General features: G+C 40.4%; 1 protein-coding gene across 1 annotated transcript; it reads right to left on the bottom strand.

The window, feature by feature from the left end:
• Positions 1-3,023: 3,023 nt before the first annotated feature.
• Positions 3,024-14,039, bottom strand: LOC118986693 (vascular non-inflammatory molecule 3-like). The gene is made up of 7 exons (XM_037045720.1): positions 13,702-14,039; positions 13,456-13,586; positions 9,920-10,112; positions 6,142-6,433; positions 4,874-5,247; positions 4,028-4,201; positions 3,024-3,203 (listed from the first exon to the last, which is right to left on the bottom strand). Exons 1-7 carry the CDS (start codon positions 13,912-13,914, stop codon positions 3,075-3,077), a joined length of 1,506 nt encoding a protein of 501 aa, XP_036901615.1. The 5' UTR covers positions 13,915-14,039; the 3' UTR covers positions 3,024-3,074.
• Positions 14,040-18,429: the final 4,390 nt, after the last annotated feature.

Here is an 18,429-nt window from a genome sequence, read left to right as displayed (position 1 = left end):
AAGGGGAAAACTACCTAAGGCAGAGCAGACACACCTGGCAGGAGACACACCTAAGATATGTGCACATGTGACCAGAATAGCCGTGTCTGCAGAACTGGATCAACCATAGACAGGCTTCTGAAGAAATACCCTACTTGCCACTAGGGGTGCCAGGATACTTATCAAGAGACCCAGAAGGGTGGAGTGCACCACTCTGAAGGGTCTAACAAGCAGGATTCAGTCCACTGCTGAGACAGCCGAGCTCCACACACCAGAGTGCTGCTCCACGCCACATTGATCTCCTTTGGCATCAGCCACTGCAGGCTCTGCCCTGCTGGACTGAGGACTTCATCTGCCCTGCTGCCCTCCTGGCTCTGGAGATCCTTCCTTGCAAGACACTGATGACTCCCTTGCCCACTGTGTTGCCTCCCGGACCTGCCGACTGAGACTCGGGAACTTGGGTTCGTTATACCCTACTGATTGCTGTGTGTGTGTTATATTTCTCTTAGATCGTTAGAGTGTGAGTAATATATTAATGTATATTGATGTTCTACTTTGAGTGAAACTGCATTCACGAAAAGCTGAGTGCATGGTGTAGTTACCTTGTGTGACCCTTATCTATTCATTGGTGCCAGGGTTGTTCAGCAGGCAGCTAAGTTTCCCAGCTGACTTAGAAGAAAGACTGTATTGTGAACATTCACTGGAGACAGGGAAGACAAGGACTGAACAGGGTGGGCACTGCCTCTTACACGACTCTATGTCCCCAGCTCCTAGCACAGTGTACACGGAAGACCTAATAGAAGTAGCTTTAAGGAAATAGACTGTTTCCTGGTACTCCAGATTGTTTGCTGCACAACCTTGGATTGTTTACTTCTCTTATCAGTTATCTCCTCAGCTGACCTCAGCTGATCCAGGATGTTGAATGCAAATGCTGACCTCGTGCTGATTTTGAGGGTGAGATGTGCATTTGAGGACATCTGGGGGACTTTGCAGAGCATCTGCATATATACATGAGTATATATGTGTGCCTACCAATGTTTGTGTAGGTGCAACATTGTGATTTATAATAAGAAATATGTATTTGGTCTTTGTCTCCCACAAAGCTCCTAAAACCTTTGAATTTTCCTAAGTGAGGGGAGCGATAAGGGTGTCTGTTAATGTTTGTTATGTTAATAAGATCACTTTGGGAAAGCAACTAATAATGGAGCTTGTGTGCCAGTGGGTCCAGCCATGTGATGAGAGGGATGGAATATTCAGCCCTGGAGTCCGCCCTCACCTCAGTGGGGGAGTGAGCAGGAGGGTAGGGTGGGGAGGAGGGCGGTTGTGGGCAGAAGTTGGCTTACAAAAGATGCAAGGGGTGAGGAGTGGTGAGGAAGGGGCACCACCAGTCCTAATGCAGCCTCCAGACAACTGACTAGGAGAGAGAAAAGAAACCTAGAAAGAATCAACACTAGGCCACCAGGAGGAAATCGGGGCACAGGGACAGTCCTAGGGTTCTAGTATCTCAGTCCCTGGAGAAAGATCTAAGAATGGTGGAAGCAGAGGCCAAGGACATTTCCTGTTTCCCAGAATGTCTCCACCTTCCTGGGCCTGGACTGAATTAAATTAGGTGGAAATAAACACCTGGGAAAAATCTAAGAAAGCAACTGTCATATCTTGGGTGGGGAAAAAGGGTGTCCCCAAACTTAGAGTGATCCTCCATCACTCCCACACATCCCAGAGAGCCCCTGCTCTCGTGCGTGTGTCTCTTTCCAGAGTTAATCAGTGACCAACCAGGAAAAGAATGTGGAGACCAACGGTAACTGGGGGGAAATGATAGGGTGACCCTTTCTCAGGAAGATCCCCATCTAGCACAGCCTGCAACAGATCCCTGAGAACAGAAGGAACTCAGTCAGGATTGGGTAGGTTTTAGAATAGAATAATTTCAGAAAGAAGCCTCATGTGGTCTGAAGGAGACAATTTATGACTTTTTTAAAACTTTCATTCTAAGTATCAAACTTCCATACAAATAGATCATAATTGTGCAATAAAGAGATCATGGAATAATTTTAATTAGTTAAAAAATGTGTTCATAATTGCTTAAAAGATGCCCTTATTTTTTTTCATTTTCTGTCTCTTAAATGAATTGGATCAAAAACCCTCTGTATATTCCATGTTCACCCTTTGTATTTGCCAATGATAGAAAGAACAGTTGTGAAAGAAAGACCGAGGAGAAGGAACAGAGATTCCCCATATACCCCCTGCTTTAACACATGCACAGCCTCCCCCATTGTCAACATCCTCCATCAGTGTTCCATTCATTATGACTAATGACCATGCTTTAGGGTTCCCTTTTGGTGCACATTCTATGGGCTTGGACCAACGTATAATGACATGTATCCATCATTATGGTATCTTACAGAGTATTTTCACTCCCCCCAAATCCTCTATGCTCTGCTTCTACATCCTTCCTCACCCCCTACCCAACCAACCCATGGCAACCACTGATGTTCACTGTCTCCATAGTTTTGCCTTTTCCAGAAAGTTATATAGTTGGAACCATGTAATAGCCTTTTTGGTTTAGCTTCTTTTACTTAGTAATATGCATTTATATTTCCTCCATGTCTTCTCATGGCTTGATAGCTCATTTCTTTTTATCACTAAATTATATTCCATTGTCTGAGTGTATCCCAGCTTATTTATTTACCCATTTACCTACTGAAGGATATGGGGATTGTTTCCAATTTTTGGCAGTTATAAAAAAAAGCTGCTATAAACAAGCAAACAAATAAAAAAGACACTTGTGCAAGCATTAGAGCAACTACCACAAGATTTTTCTAGGCCCCCGTCTCATTTAAATATATGTTCCACTGTATATGTACATACTTATACATACTTAAATGTATCGACATGGACGATGAATGTGGCTCCCATTCATGAGTGTGTGCTAGATCAAATATGTAAAATGTGAAAAACACATCTTTGTTTTTTAAATCTTCATTTATTGTTTCAGCAGATTTATGACATCTCTATAAACAGACTAAGGCTCTCTCTCTTTCTTTCTCTTCTTCCTCCTGTTGTCAAGCTAACCCTGAAAGGGCGCCTGTAAAAGGGGATCATTCCGATTTCACTGGTCCCTGCCCTAAGCGCGGAGCATCCTTCTCGAACACTCTTCCATACAGGGCCATAGCTAAGATAGGCAAAGGAGTTCCACTTCTGCTCTTCAGACGTCCATCTCTTGAAATCTGATCAAAGAGAGCAAAGGATTAACTCCTGTGCAAAGCTTGGTTTCCTGCCCACATGCCTTTTCTGACAACACAGTCAAAAGTACACAAGATTTGGTATCGGAAGGCTCATGTTTCAGAAAACCTTATGTGAGAATGCAGCAAATAAATCTATTGCACGGGGGTTAAATAAGATAATATATAAAAAGAATTATTTTAATTCATGAAACACTACTGAAAATATTATTACTATCATTATTACAACTTCTCAAAATAACACACCCATGAAATAAGCTGTAGATGTCTTATTTAATGTGTTTAACTTGGACTTTCTACCCTATGCAAATAAAGAGAACATTAGTTGCCAGCCACCATCCATAATTGATATTTTTATTTTAATTTTTTATAACTTTATGGCTGCCTTGGATCTCAAAATCATATTTATGTAGAAAAATGAACGCAAACTCTGCATCACAGCTTAAAGACAATCTAAAACCATAACTGTATTCCGTATCATAGCTTCCATATGCCTTTTTTTTTCTAGATTTTATCTGTTTATTTTTAGGTTTAGGGGAGGGAGGGAGAAAGAAAGGGAGAGAAACATCGGTGTGTGGTTGCCTCTCGAACCAGGCATGTGCCCCAACTGGGAATTGAACTGGCGACCCTTTGGTTTGCAGGCTGGTGCTCAATCCACTGAGCTACACCAGCCAGAGCTCCATGTGTCTTTCAAGTGTTGCTTGTATAATGTGAGCCACAAAATTGTAATACTGACTATTTTAAAGATTTTCATTATGTCATTCTACCCTATCTGTTCCAAGAAATTTATCATCCTGAAAACCTCCTACCTCATAATATCTTTCAGGGCCAAGCTGACTCCCACTTAAAGTGAGTTGCGGGAAAACGTAACTTGTTCCAAATGTGCCACTGAGGGAGAATTCTTCAAACTTGGTAAAAGCAGACCCAATGGGCTCTCCGCAAGTGCTCGGGTCAGTGGTTTGACACTTCACTAATGTGCATACCTATGTGGGCAAAGAAAAGAACCATGGTAAAAAATCTTGGAAATGTCTTCTCAGCAAAAAGCATAATTTCAATGAATAGAGAAATACATGCTAGGTTGCCTCTTAAGCAGAATTATTTGAATTGCAGATCATACCTAAAATCAATTTACTGAGTCAGAATTAGCTCTTTTTTTCCAACGAAGCAAAATGGAATAGACTAGAATTTTAAAAATCAGAATGCATTGCACATAATTACAGCTTTTCTAATTTGAATTGTTTCATAAATGCTTGTTTCAATTAAATGCCTTTTTAACTCTGTCACACGTGTTGACTACACTGCGCCACGATGTGAAGTGGACTTCTTACTGTAGGCTCTAGTGGAAGACAGTTTGAAAAACACTGCTCTACAGTAACCTGACAGAAAAAAAGAATGCATGGAAGTAGCACCTTTGAGAACTTGAAACTGGCCTGCTGAGAACTAATCAGCCTGCTTTATGTTTTTCCTTTGCAACCAAGAGAACTAATTCTATTCTTGCTCAGAGTGAACAAATGAAATATTTGGGGGTGCGGTTCAATGATACATGTAACATTATTACAATGAACTGTATCCAACACAATTTTTGAAGAAATGGAGTGAAGGCCCGGAAGATTAAGTAACAGAGAAGCCATTCTAATGTATTTAAGCATTTTTACCTGTAAGTAATATTGGCCTTCTACTGTGTGTAGTCCATCAAAGGCCCCTAGTGCATACAACTCATCCATTCGCTTCTCAGACATCTTGTAAGTTAAGTGACAGCACAGGTCTTTCTGGCAAACTGTGTAATTTCCTGCACTTCTCTTAAGCTCTGTGAAAGTGAACTGGTCAAAATAAAACATCCCTGGGAAATCCGACTGCTCAGATGAGAATGGCCTGATGCCTTTGGCATAAGCACTCCAGTCAACAGGTGCAGGGTAGGTGGGTTCATTTCGAGGCCGGGACTTCAATTCTGAGAGCAAGAGCTGGCCACTCTCTGTTTCCATGTCATAGTGATACACGTTGACTGCTTCAGGTGTGTAGATTCCACTCCCTATGGGCGACATAAAGAAACGCAAGTATTGACAAACTAATACAGTTATTGCCATAGGGATATAATGTAAAGTTACAAAAGCAAAAGGATTTTCAAAATAGGTAGGGAGATAGCTGTTACGTTGACATAAGTTCCAACTTGATTCTGTCACTCTGCTCTGAAATGATCATTTGACTTGGATGGCTTTCTTTCTTTCTTTCTTTCTTTCTTTCTTTCTTTCTTTCTTTCTTTCTTCTTAAGCTATCTTTTTTCTAGCCAATTGAAAAACAAACTAGAAAATTTCTCAAACGTGAAGAATTACTGTAGCTCTGCACTGACCTAATTCATGTGTTTGAGATTCTTCCTCTGGATCAATGAATAACAAAGTGGTCAAGAGGAAAGGCTGCATTAGCTTGAGCACAGCTACTTCAGGGCAGGGCAAAAGTAGGTCTACAGTTGTGAGGATGTGAAACACAGAGTTTATTCTTGTATTATTGTTTATTAATTATTTTATTATTTTCTATGCAAACTATAAACCTACTTTTGCCCCACCCTGTATAAAAGATAATCGCCAAAAGCCTGATCAAGTCTAAAGCAATTTGATCACTTCAGTGAAGTTTATTTCAATATCTCTAATGAACATTGGCTGCCAAGTTCTTTAGATTTGGCTTTGTTTTTTTCTCTGACCTGACGTCTCTTTAACTCCAATTTTGTCTCATGTGACATTGAGATGACAATGTTGCATCCTTCTTTACTCAAGAGCCAATGTTCCATTTAAGGAATGTTGGTATAGAAACCCTGGCAATGATTAATTTTGTGACACTAGAGTTAATGAAACAATCATTAAGGAAAGACAACCAATGAAGACTTCCTAAGACTGTCACTGCCACTCGGTGCACATCACGTGTGAGTTACCTGTCATATGGTTGGTGGTCTTGTGGACATTTGCTGCAAGCAGGTTGACTCCCATGGCTCTTGCCCATGACGAATGGAAGGGAACAGCTGAGAGGAGGGGCAGCAAGTTGCCCCAGGCCGTGGGAAAGACAACACTGTCAACTTGCAGCTTTTCCACCAGCACTACAGCTGGGTCAAAAGAAAAGATGTCGAAGCAGGTGAAAATGCCAAACTTCCCAAAAGGGGTGCCAAAAGTCACAAGTTCTAAATCCTTGGGAAAATCAAACTGAGTTTCAGGTGCATAAAGATTGTACTGTTAACGATAAGCAAGAAGGAGAAAGTTAGTAAGAACACTGCCAAATAGATCTGATCATTGCCCATAAAATCTGGCTCCTACACATACTGATGCACATATTTAAAACTGTTATGCATAAATATGTGTAAATCATACCCAGTATACATACCCAATATACTGTCTATGAGTTTTCTAATTGTGGCATTAATCAAAAACCCATTTTTCCACAACCATGGATTATATCTATATCTGTAAGTGATACTTAGAAGGTTAATAATTCTGTCTTAAACTCATAGGTCAAAATTTGAATCTGACAAATTTCAGACCGTTTTCCACTGTGCTCCTTAAATACCATAAGTTCTGGCCATGTAAAGTCTGCCACATTAATAAAATTCATTTTGCCATGCCTCCTTATGATACTTCTAGGTTCATGCAAGTGAAGTAGATTTAAAATTAATTTATATCCTGCGGGGATATATTGATAAAAACTCTCAGCAAAGTGGGAATAGAGGGAATATATCTCAATATTCTATTCCCAGTCTGGCAAAGGGAATAGACTTCCAGGAAATCCAGGAAGCTCAGAGAGTCCCAAAGAAGTTGGACCCAAGAAGGAACACACCAAGGCACATCATAATTACATGAGCCAAGATGAAAATGAAGGAGAGAATCCTAGAATCAGCAAGAGATAAGGAGACAGTCACCTACAAAGGAGTTCCCATCAGACTGTCAGCAGATTTCTCCAAAGAGACCTTACAGGCAAGAAGGGGCTGGAAAGAAGTATTCCAAGTCATGAAATCCAAAGACCTACAGCCAAGATTGCTTTATCCAGCAAAGTTTTCATTTAGAATGGAAGGACAGATAAAGTGCTTCTTAGATAAGATCAAATTCAAGGAGTTCATCACCACAAACTCCTTATTATATGAAATGTTAAAGGGACTTATATAAGAAGAAGAAGATGAAAAATATGAACAGTGAAAGGACAGCAAACTGACAGTTATAAACAACTACACCTAAAACAAAAGCAAACCTAGAGGACAGCTAGATCAGAAGCGGAACCATAGAAATGAAGAACACATGGAGGGTTAGCAACAGCGGAGTGGGAGGAGGAGAAGTGGGGAGAAGGTACAGAAAATAGCATAGACAGTAGGTAGAAAATAGATAGGGGGGAGGGTGAGAATAGTGGGGGAAACATAGAATCTAATGAACTTGAGACATGTGGTCATAAACTAAAGGGGGGAATGGTGGGGGAGGGGGTGTGCAGGGTGGAGGAGAATGAAGAGGGAGGAATAGAACAACAACTGTAATTGTATAATCAATAAAATATATAATTAAAAAAATTTGTATCCTGATACTTTGCTGAATTCATTTATAAGTTCTAGTAGTTTCTTGGGACAATCTTTGGGGTTCTCTGTGTACAGTATCAAGTCATCTGCAAACTAAGACAGTTTTACATCTTCCTTTCCAATTTAGATGCCTTTTAGATTGCTGCGTCTAGGACTTCCAGTACTATGTTGAGTAAGAAAAGTGAAAGCTGACATCTCTGTCTTGTTTCTGATCTTAAGGGGAACACTTGTAGTTTTTGCCTGTTGAGTGTGATGCTGGCAGTGGGTCTGTCATACATGGCCTTTTTATGTTGAGATATATTCCTTCTATTCCCACTTTGCTGAGAGTTTTTATCATAAACGGGTACTGGATTTTATGAAATACTTTTTCTGCCTCTATTGATATATAATCATTTGGTTTTTATCTTTCATTTTGTTTATGTGGTGAATCACATGTATTGATTTGTGAATGTTGTACCATCTTTGCATTCCCAAAATCAATTCTACTTGGTCACGGTGTATGAGCTTTCTGATGCATTGCTGTATTCAGTTTAATAATATTTTGTTGAGGATTTTAGCATCTATGTTCAGCAGGAATATTGGGCTCTAATTTTCTTTTTTTTCTTTTTTGTTTGCAGTGTCTGTATCTAGTTTTGGAATTAGGATAATCCTGGCTTCTTCAAATGAGCTTGGGAGTCTTCCTTCCTCTCAAATTTTTTGAAATAGTTTGAGAACAAGAGGTGTTACCTCTTCTCAGAGTGTTTGGTAAAATTCACCTGTGAAGTCGTCTGGTCCAGGGCTTTTGTTTGTTGGAAGTTTTTCTAATTACTGCTTCAACCTCATTTGGTATAATCTGTCTATTCAGATTCTCTGATTCTTCCCAATTTAGTTTTGGAAGACTGTATGTTTCTAGGAATTTATCCTTTTCACCCAGTTGTCCAGTTATGTAGTTGTTCATAATATTTTTTATAATCCTTTGTATTTCTCTGGTGTCAGTTGTTATTTCTCCTCTTTCACTTCTGATTTTATTTATTTGAGTCTTCTCTCATATTTTCTTCATCATCTGGTTAAAGGTTTGTTAAGCTTGAGTTTCTTTTCAAAGACCCAGCTTTTGGATTCATTCATATTTTATATTGTTTTTAGAATCTATTTTGTTTATTTCTGCTCTTACCTTTATTATTTGCTTCCTCCTACTCATTTTAATTTATAGTCAATGTAATAGCTAGACCTTGATAGTTAGTAAGCCATTAATATATTTTTTAGCCTCATTGTTGCTCCCAAACTCTATTTCACCTAGACTCAAGAGTGTAGCATGTGTTTAGCTCAGGTTTTTATTTGGCTTGATGGGACATATGTGTGGTCTCTCGACAGCAACCCCTGCCCCTGGGAGGACCCTGTGCTCCTGCACCGTCCCTCAGTGGTAGCCCATCCTTCATTCCACAGGGATCAGCTCAGGAAAGGCATGTGTCCTAATTGGAGCCCAGTATAATGGGGCTTTTGCAGGGTTTCTTAGCAAAAGAAATACACTCTTCCTCTGAACTTTGTTGCTACAAGGATGGGAGCTTCTTGCTGAACATCCATGTTGCTTGTTAAAAGATGGCTAGCCTTAAAAAAACAATCAAACCCATAGCAAAGGAGTGAGAGAGCTGGAGAAATGCACGACATCTTTTGAACCCCTAAGGGACAGACCACATCTGAAACTAGACCTGTCCTTTCTGTGATTTCTGTTCTTTAAGTACATAAGCAAGGAAATTTCACTGATGGGGGAAGTAAACCAGTTTCAGTTGTTTTTCTGTTATTGTATTGTAATTTTTAAAAAGTTATAATGGAATGAATGACTAAAGCTTAGTGCAAAATGTTAACAAATTGGACCAAAAAACTAACTCTAGAATTAAATTATCATTGAAACAGAGCATTTCTCCTTTCTCAGAGAATATCGAAAACTTTGTGAAACTATTATTACTGTTTCAATATTCTGCCATATTCTATTTTGTTCCTAATTTAGACTCAGAACCCTTTATGAAACCAAAGCAAATTAAATCCTTTTCCAACTAAAATGTAATAATTAAGAAATGTCTTTACAATAGTTCTCTCACCAACATTCAACAGACATATATACATGCACAGCAAAAACAAACAAGAGAAGTAAATCAAGTTTAGCTAAGGCACAAATAATTCTCACCTTATGGTAGCGTGCCACCAGCCTGCCCTCAGAATCAAATACTACATTAGTGTTGTATTGGTAATGACCATCAGGGGGACACTGGGGGTCACTGGCATTGCATGGCTTCTTGTCCCCAATGTTTGCCACGACGTAGATAGAGTTGTCCTTGGCCAGGCAGCTGAGTCTTTCTTGCACTGGAGCATACCCGAACCTAATTCAATAGATATTGCTTTAAACGTAATATATTTTAATAATTTCTGAACTTTCAAAGTGATACTTTATTTGCCTGTTAGCTATAACACAACAGCTCTAGGTTAAGAATCAATAGAAAAGGTATAAAAACTCACATGCTATATAATCCGTATCTTTTTGAAAGCTAACCTATTTATTGTGCCAGACTCCAGATTGCAGTGAGAGACGGAAGCACAGAAAAGACGGTGGAGGAAGAAGAGAAAGAAGAAAGCACACTTTCTCTTATCGAGTGCTCCAGAAAGGCAAATAAGGGTTTGAAATGTAACAAACTCTTCTAATGGGGAGGACCTTTTCTATAATCTGAGCCATACTCTTGGTCGGAGGCAGTAAGTATTGATAGTCGGCCCGGTATAAATCATCCTCTATAGAAAACAAATGCAGCATTTTGTACTAGAAATAGTTTCTAAAAAAGAAGAAGAAAGAAAGAAAAGAAGAGGAGAGGAGAGGAGAGGAGAGGAGAGGAGAGGAGAGGAGAGGAGAGGAGAGGAGAGGAGAGGAGAGAAGGCACTTCCCTATTCTGTCTCAGATTTCTCATGCAACATAGTAGCTTCCTTTCTACCTTAGAGGGCCCCTGTGAAAACCCCCTAGGTAAATACAGACCATAAAATTGCTTTTCAAAGCAATGCCAAATCCATTCCCATTTGCATTAAATATCTAGGATATTTATCCTAGAAACAAGAAGGGATTGAGATGATGAAATAGATGGAATGATAGCTGACTTCAAGTGCTGTACTTGGAAGGCTCTGAATGTCCATAATTCTCCTGAAGATGAGTCATGAACATTAACATACTACAGACGCATTACAAAGATCAAAGGAAGTCGCAGGGAAATTTCAGTAGAAAATAAGATAAAAATTTTTGGCAACCAGAACACTTAGTCAAAGAAGTGAATTCGCTAGTCACTGGATACTTCAAGTGTGATATGGTACAGTCAGGCCGTTGGAGGGCATGCAGTTAGCATGGATCAGTGCAAATGGGTGTGATGCATTCCAGCCATGCTCATTACCAATTGGGAGACTCAGCCTCCTTTTTTTTAAATCCTCACTTGAGGACATGCTTATTGATTTTAGAGAAAGGGCAGAAGTAGAGAGATGGGGAGAGAAACATCAGTGTAAGAGAGAAATATCTATCATGACTCTCATACATGCCCTGACTGGAAACAGAACCCAAAACCTGGAAACGTGTGCCCTGATTGGGAATTGAACCCGTGACCTTTAGTTTACCATGCTCCAACTAATTGAGCCACACTGGCCAGGGCCCTTAAGCCTCCTTTTATTGTCATATTTCAAATGGAAATAGTTATATTTGCTGCATAAATTGAATGAGATAATGTGCTTAGTGCATGAGGTACAGCTCCTGGGACCAAACAGGTGTTCAATAAATAAGTAATGGTCATTACAGATTTTGTAACTACAAGAAGACAGCCCCATAGACTCATGACTTTATTGCTTTAGGGGCTATTCAGGCTCTCTCACGATCTCTCAGCTCTTCTGCAATTAATGTTGAGTTGATCTTTGACTAGCAAGAACAGCTTTATGACTATTATTTTAGACTACTTCTTTTGTTTTCTGAAAAAATAAGGCATATTGTCAATATTCACATTTATTAAGACCTTCAATAAAATTATTATATGATCTGTTTAATTTTTCTTTTCTTGGCTAAATAATTAGGGTAGTTGAATATTTCCTATCAGCTCTGCATGAGGGAAGCCCAAGGAATCATGGGATGTGTTAATAACCTAACTGGTAGTATTTAAACTTGGAAAAATGACTACATGGTCCTGCTATTATCCATTTTAGGGACAAATATTACCAGGGAAGAAACAATAGCTTCTTTTCTTTACTAACATTACCATTCTATTAAATACTGGATTTCTCCTTTTTTATAGCTCAGAGATGAAAACATGTCTTTTGAATAAGTGTCTGTAAGAGTCAATGATGTTTAAGTTTCATCACCTACCTTCCTAACTTAAAAATAATTTGTTAGATATTAATTAGGCTTCCAGACATCTTTGCCCTGGGAAAATCAGTTTTATCACTTAGATAAATAGGGTGTGTTTTAGTGTAAACCTCGGGAATGAATGCAAATAGTGAGTCCTTCCTGCTCTGGGAAAATCCCTCAAATCACGTAAAAACTGAGTCATGGCTCCATGACTCCTGTAAGCACTGGCGGTGTGACACTCAGAGAATATTTTTCAAAGGTGAAAATCTCAGGGCGAGACTTGACTCACATAGTGGAGCTCCTACGTTGCAGCCTTGGAGAGTCCCAATCGGTTTCAAATAGTCTGTATTATTTAAGTTCCTCTTTTTGTGCAATAGATATGGTTTTGAACACAGACATGTAAATCTACAATTAGCAAATCAAATTACTTTTTAATGCATTGGTTTTGCCATTTCAAGGGCTTGTATATGGACTATTTTAAAAAGTAAATACACCTAAAATAATCTATTTCACAAATCTTTCTTATGCTTTATACATTTTTTTAAAAACATTATGTCTCATCTAAAGCTGTAAATAATTACTAGAATCTCTGAAAGGACAAGAAAAGAAGTTCCTTCTGTTGAAAAGGGTAATAGCGACGGCTAACATCAGATAATGCACGAAAACGTACAGATTGTTGTGTATTTCTTCACTTGACTCTCTTGTCTACTCTGTAAGGGAAGTAGAAGAGGACGTTTCATTATCCCTCTCCTACAGATAAAGAAACAGAGAGGTCCTGGGCTATCGAGCACCTGGGCTGTCTACCACACATCACTCAGGTAGGAAGTGGTAGACTGTGGTCTCGGAAAAAGCACTTCCTTTTCTGAATACTATGCAACTTTCAAACTCACCATATTGATGATATTGCAAATAATAACAGTATCAAAACTCTTTGGAAACATAGCCCATTCATCTTTTTACCGTTCTTAAAAAGGAGGCATGTGTTCATGGGTGAACCAACTTACTTAAATTTGGGAATATAAATCCTAGACACCACAACTTTCTCACTGTGTTGAAGCCCAAGTAAGCACATCTATTATAAAAACCACACACACACATACACACACACACACACACACATATACATACTACTCATTAAAAAATTACAATAAATAACCAACTAATCATCACCATCTCAAGTCATTTGCCAAACAGCTGTCACATGCCAGATGGCACATATTATGAAGCATTCCACGTCTAAACCTGTGCCATAGATTGATTATTTCTTAACAAGAATACTAGCAAAGCTTACCAAATTTGCTGTTGGTATTGCACAGTATCCTATTTTTTTTCCAAAATCAAAGGATAATGAACAATGTTACCTCTGAGGGTCTTTACATGGAATCCAATTTACTTCTGGGTGTGGGATATCTTCCAGATAGGGGTAAATGGTCTTCCTTGTGAAGACCCAGCCATAAACTCCATCTTCTGGGGTCACAATAATATGTGCACCCTGCCCAAAGAGTTGGGAACAAAGAAGTTTCTCATCAATTCCGAACACTCACACTTTATCAAGTTTGGAATTTCCTTTACAGTATCCCAGCCAGTATTAAAGGGACAATCCATACCTGCCTGGCTGCCAGTTTAACTGCTTTCTCCAAGACATCCATATTCTTGTTCATCAGGAGCAAAGCTTCTTCTTTGGAAACAGGCGTTTCTGTTTTATTTGGTAATATAACAGCATGTTCATACACTGCAGCAATGAAAGTGTCTGTTGCACTAACATTCAGGACAAACAGGGCAAAAATTGCCACAAATTTTAGAAAATATGATCTAATCATAGCTACAATTTAGTATTCTTTGATAAACTCACGTTCTTATATTTTCTGTCACTGGAAAACTTTTGGTTAAAGCCCTGCCTGCTATGAGCTATTTATATTTTCTCATGAATACATTGTGCAATTGCACAGAATACATTGCACAGCATTGAGAAAGGATGTTGCTCAAGAAAACTGACAGCCAGGATTACATCAATGCATTGACTCAAGTGTACAGTGCTGTTGTTGACACTGTTCTGGGGGGCACCCAGCTCTAAAGGAGGAGCTAATGAACCAACCAGATGCGTCTATCCCAGTCAAAACTTCTTTTCTTTTAATGAAATATATTTTCCTGGTAGGTCAGTGTTTCCCATAATAAGGCCAATATTGGACCATTGTAGAAGGTCAGCATCATGATAATTATGTTGCAAATTTATGTACATAAATGTGATAGACACTGAACAGACTGCAAGGCAAAGCCCCAGGTTTAACAGAGCTCACAACATAACAAGGAAGAATGTAATAGAGAATAAAAACTTTATACTACTCTGACTTACCATGAAGTAGAATTAAATGTACTAACAAACTTATAAAAAGGACTCACATGCTGACAGTTTCCTGATAAGCATGTTGCAGGCATCAGAAATTCCAGTTCTTGCTTATACAAGAAAGATCCTTAGCCCTGGCTGGTGTAGCTCAGTGGATTGAGCACAGGCCTGCGAACCAGAGGATCGCGGTTCCATTCCCAGTCAGGGCGCTTGCCTGGGTTGCAGGCCAGTTCCTTGCAGGCTAACTACCAGCAGGGGATGCACAAAAGGCAACCATACATTGAAGTTTCTCTCCCTCTCCCCTTCCCCTCTAAAGGTAAATAAATAAATAAAATCTTTAAAAAAAAAAGAAAGAAACATCCTTGATCACGACTTTGGTTGACACACATCACTCAACTGCAGCAATTGGGCTGCCGCTGACCAGTTCCAGGATGCTGGTATATGGGGACTAGCAAGGGTACTGCCTGTGTCAGAAACATTTTTTTGTAATAAATTTTTAGCCCCGGCTTGTTTGGAACCATCCTGCCTGGTTTCAGGAGCTGTAAGCAGGTGAAAAGGCCCCATGGTTAGGGGACCTTGGGACCATAAGCCACCAAAGAAACAAAATTTATCCTCTTGGCAGGGGTGCAGCTTCTGCCCCCTTTGCTTCAATTCACCCTGCTTTGCACCTGGAGGATGGCTGGATAGTCAATGACCGGTAAGATTCCTCAAGAAAGGAACAACTGAAGACAGGCACAGTCACCAAGGGGCCATCAGGGAAGGATTCAGGGGATTGTGGAGGAGGGACAAAAAACCCTCACCCCTCAGCTCCATCATAGCCTGAGTCCTCATTCTATCTGTAAAAAGTCTCCTAATCTCTTGGCGGCCTTGCTTCACCCACCCGATTCAGGCCTGAAACAATGCTGAAGCGGGGTATAGCCCTATGCCAGAACCCGCGGTTCCCAGCAGAGGGTGATCAGGCCTAAGAATGGATAAAGTCCTGTGAAACCTGCTTTGCTAAGAATGTCCTCAATTTAAATGCTAAGGATCCAAGCAAAAAATAAGTTTGTTTCTCATGGTTTTACAGCCTACTGGCATCACCCCATCTCCCAGACCCTGACCCAGAGGACCTACATCATCCCAGAAATGTAATCTGTAAACCATACCTCCTATCTTTGACATGCATCCCTATGCATGCTAAACTCAATAAAAGTCCATTCAGAGAGAGACTAAAGACCTTTCTCCCCTGAAAGACTGGGCAGCCTTTCCTCCGGAAGCAGATCATGTCTTGGTAGACTTATTCTCATCCAATAGCAGCTGGGGGGTGCTCTGTGGGTGGAGCCTCCCCACACTAGCTGGTGTAGCTCAGTAGATTGAGCACAGGCCTGTAAACCAAAGGGTCATTGGTTTGATTCCCAGTCAAGGCACATGCCTGGGTTTCGGGCCAGGTCCCCAGTAGGGGATGTGAGAGGTAATCACACATTGATGTTTCTTGTCCTCTCTTTCTCCCTCCCTCCCTCTCTCTGTATAAATAAAGACAATCTTTTTTAAAAAGTAAAGAAATTTTTTAATAACTTGCAATGTGCATTATTTCATAAGGAAACTTCCTTAATGTGAAATGTGCATTATTTCATAAGGAAACTTCCTAAGGCTGTGCTATTTCTAAGGCCTAGGCAACCTCTTTCTTGAGTCCTCTCTTTTTCTTGCATATCACATTGTCTTCTATGGAATAACTGCCACCCACTGTTTTTTAGGTTATGTACCCAAGACCAGCAGAAGAATAGTGCCAAGCCTTCAAAGCACCCCTGAAGCCTTAAATGCAAAGTACAGGCTTGTGCATTTGAACGTATTATGTAACTCACTATGCAGAATTAGAGCAGGGTAACTAAAACAAGGAAGTGCATGTGTCCAAATGATGGTAATCCAACTCAAAACACTTTGAGCTAAAAAAAAGAAAAGAGAAGAAACTCCTTGGCCAACATAACTGGACATTCTAGTGAAATTTACTGGTTAGGTAAAAATCTGAATTCAGGTGCTCAACTTATGTCTTCACAGTTCTCTGGCTCAGCTCTTCTTGGTCTTCATCCTTAAAAACACTCTTTTCAGTTCGCAGTTGTCGCAAGCATATGTTCATGTTGTAGTCTTTCCTATAAGTCAGCTGGGCAACTGCTCAGCTAGCTGCCTGCTGAGAAGCTTGGTACCCAGGAATAGACAAGAGTCACTCACTGTAACTATACTCTTCATTCAGATTTTATTGAATACAGGTTCACTCAAAGTAGAACATCAACATACGTTAATATCCTACTCACGCTCTAACAATCTAAGACAAATATAAAACACACACAACACAGCAATGAGTGGGGAATGACCAACCCAAGCCCTAGAGTCTCAGTCTGTAGGTCTGGGAGGCAACGGAGTGGGCAAGGGAGTCATCAGCATCCTGCAAGGAAGGATCTCCAGAGCCCGAGGGCAGCGGAGCAGATGAAGTCCTCAGTCCAGCAGGGCAGAGCCTGCAGGAGCCGATGCCAAGGGAGATCAACGTGGCGTGGAGCAGCACTCTGGTGTGTGGAGCTCGGCTGTCTCAGCAGTGGTCTGGAGCCTGCCTGAGGAATACCTTGGAAGTGGTGTACTCCACCCTTCTGGTTTTCTTGATAAGTGTCTTAGAACCCTTCATGGCAAGTGAGAAATTTTCTTAGGAGCCTGTCTGCGGGTGGTACATGACTATTCTACTTGGCACCCTTGGCACTTGGGGAACTTCCCTAGGGACCTATGTGTGGTACCACTCTGCAGACATGGCTATTCTGATCACATGTGCAGATATGTTAAGTGTGTCTTGTTGCCAGATGTGTCTGCTCTGCCTTAGGTAGTTTCCCTCTTGAGCCAAAATGTCCTGGCAGCCATCCTGGTTGACATGAGTTACTCCATTTTATTTTATATACTTTATGCTATCTTGACAAGGCCAATGCCATGTTATTGGTCCTGCTCTCCACATCAGTGAAGATAGCTTCTGGGAGATCCAGATTTACATGGTTCTTGTGTCTTTGATGGCAGAAAAGAGGACTTCTTTTTTAATTTTTTATCGTCAAAAGTTCTGGCGACAATTCTTTAAACACGTACTCAGCACTGCATAAATCTCTGGCCTTGCAGGTCTAGTCAATGACTGGTAAAGCTTGGACACACTCTGGAGCTAAGAGGAATGATCTCCAACCCCAAATACATGGAGGAGTTCCAAAGAGGGGAGAAGGGAGGCCTGGCTGGTGTGGCTCAGTGGATTGAGTGCTGACCTGCAAACCAACGGGTCACTGGTTTGATTCCCAGTCAGGGCACATGCCTGGGTTGCAGGCCAGGTCACCATTATGGGGAGCAGGAGAGGCATCCCACTCTCATGTTTCTCTCCCTCTCTTTCTCTTTCCCTTCCCCTCTCTCTCAAAATAAACAATTTTTTTTAAAAGAGGGGAAAGGGGAGGCCTGGCAGAGACCAACAATTGACATTCACCCCAAGAAACTATAAAGATCTCTGAGAATAACTCGGATTCCCCTGATCATTTGGCCTTTTATTCCCGAGAGAATGAAGGCCTAAACTGAAGGGTTTAGGGTCAGCAGCTGATTTCCAGTTTAACTTTTTGAAGCAAAATGTCACTGCCCAAGTGTCACAATACGCACAGCAATGCCATTGCACAATGTCCAACTTCAGACACTAAGTGGACCTTGCAGATCTGAAACTCTCCATGTCTGATGAGAAGGCACAAGAACACAGTTGTGATGGTTGTGTGATCTGGACTATGTATAAACAAGTGCATTCACTGCCACTTCAAAATGACCTTCTCTGATGCCCCCATGGTAAACACAGCAGCTTAGAAACCCCTCTTCAAAATTAAAAACAAAAATGTAGCTTAACTTCCATTTCCTTTCTGGATACTAGCCACTCCATTATAAAAATATTCCTCTTTTCCTACTGCACTGTAATAGAATAGACAAATTGAATCTATAAGGAGTAATATACAACAACATA

This window comes from Sturnira hondurensis, unplaced genomic scaffold (genome assembly GCF_014824575.4).
Source record: "Sturnira hondurensis isolate 20B ecotype Veracruz unplaced genomic scaffold, ASM1482457v3 Scaffold0004474, whole genome shotgun sequence".
In the NCBI taxonomy this organism is placed as follows: Eukaryota; Metazoa; Chordata; class Mammalia; order Chiroptera; family Phyllostomidae; genus Sturnira; species Sturnira hondurensis.
Note: the sequence above shows the minus strand (reverse complement) of the source record. Positions and strands in the feature narration are given on the sequence as shown.

Excerpts from the sequence above, each read along its gene's own strand:
- LOC118986693 (XM_037045720.1), bottom strand. The coding sequence starts at position 13,914 with ATGATTAGATCATATTTTCTAAAATTTGTGGCAATTTTTGCCCTGTTT. Across the intron at positions 13,587-13,701 it reads TTAAACTGGCAGCCAGGCAG|GGTGCACATATTATTGTGAC; the intron begins GTATGGATTGTC and ends CTCTTTGGGCAG. Across the intron at positions 10,113-13,455 it reads CCATGTAAAGACCCTCAGAG|GTTCGGGTATGCTCCAGTGC; the intron begins GTAACATTGTTC and ends CTATTGAATTAG.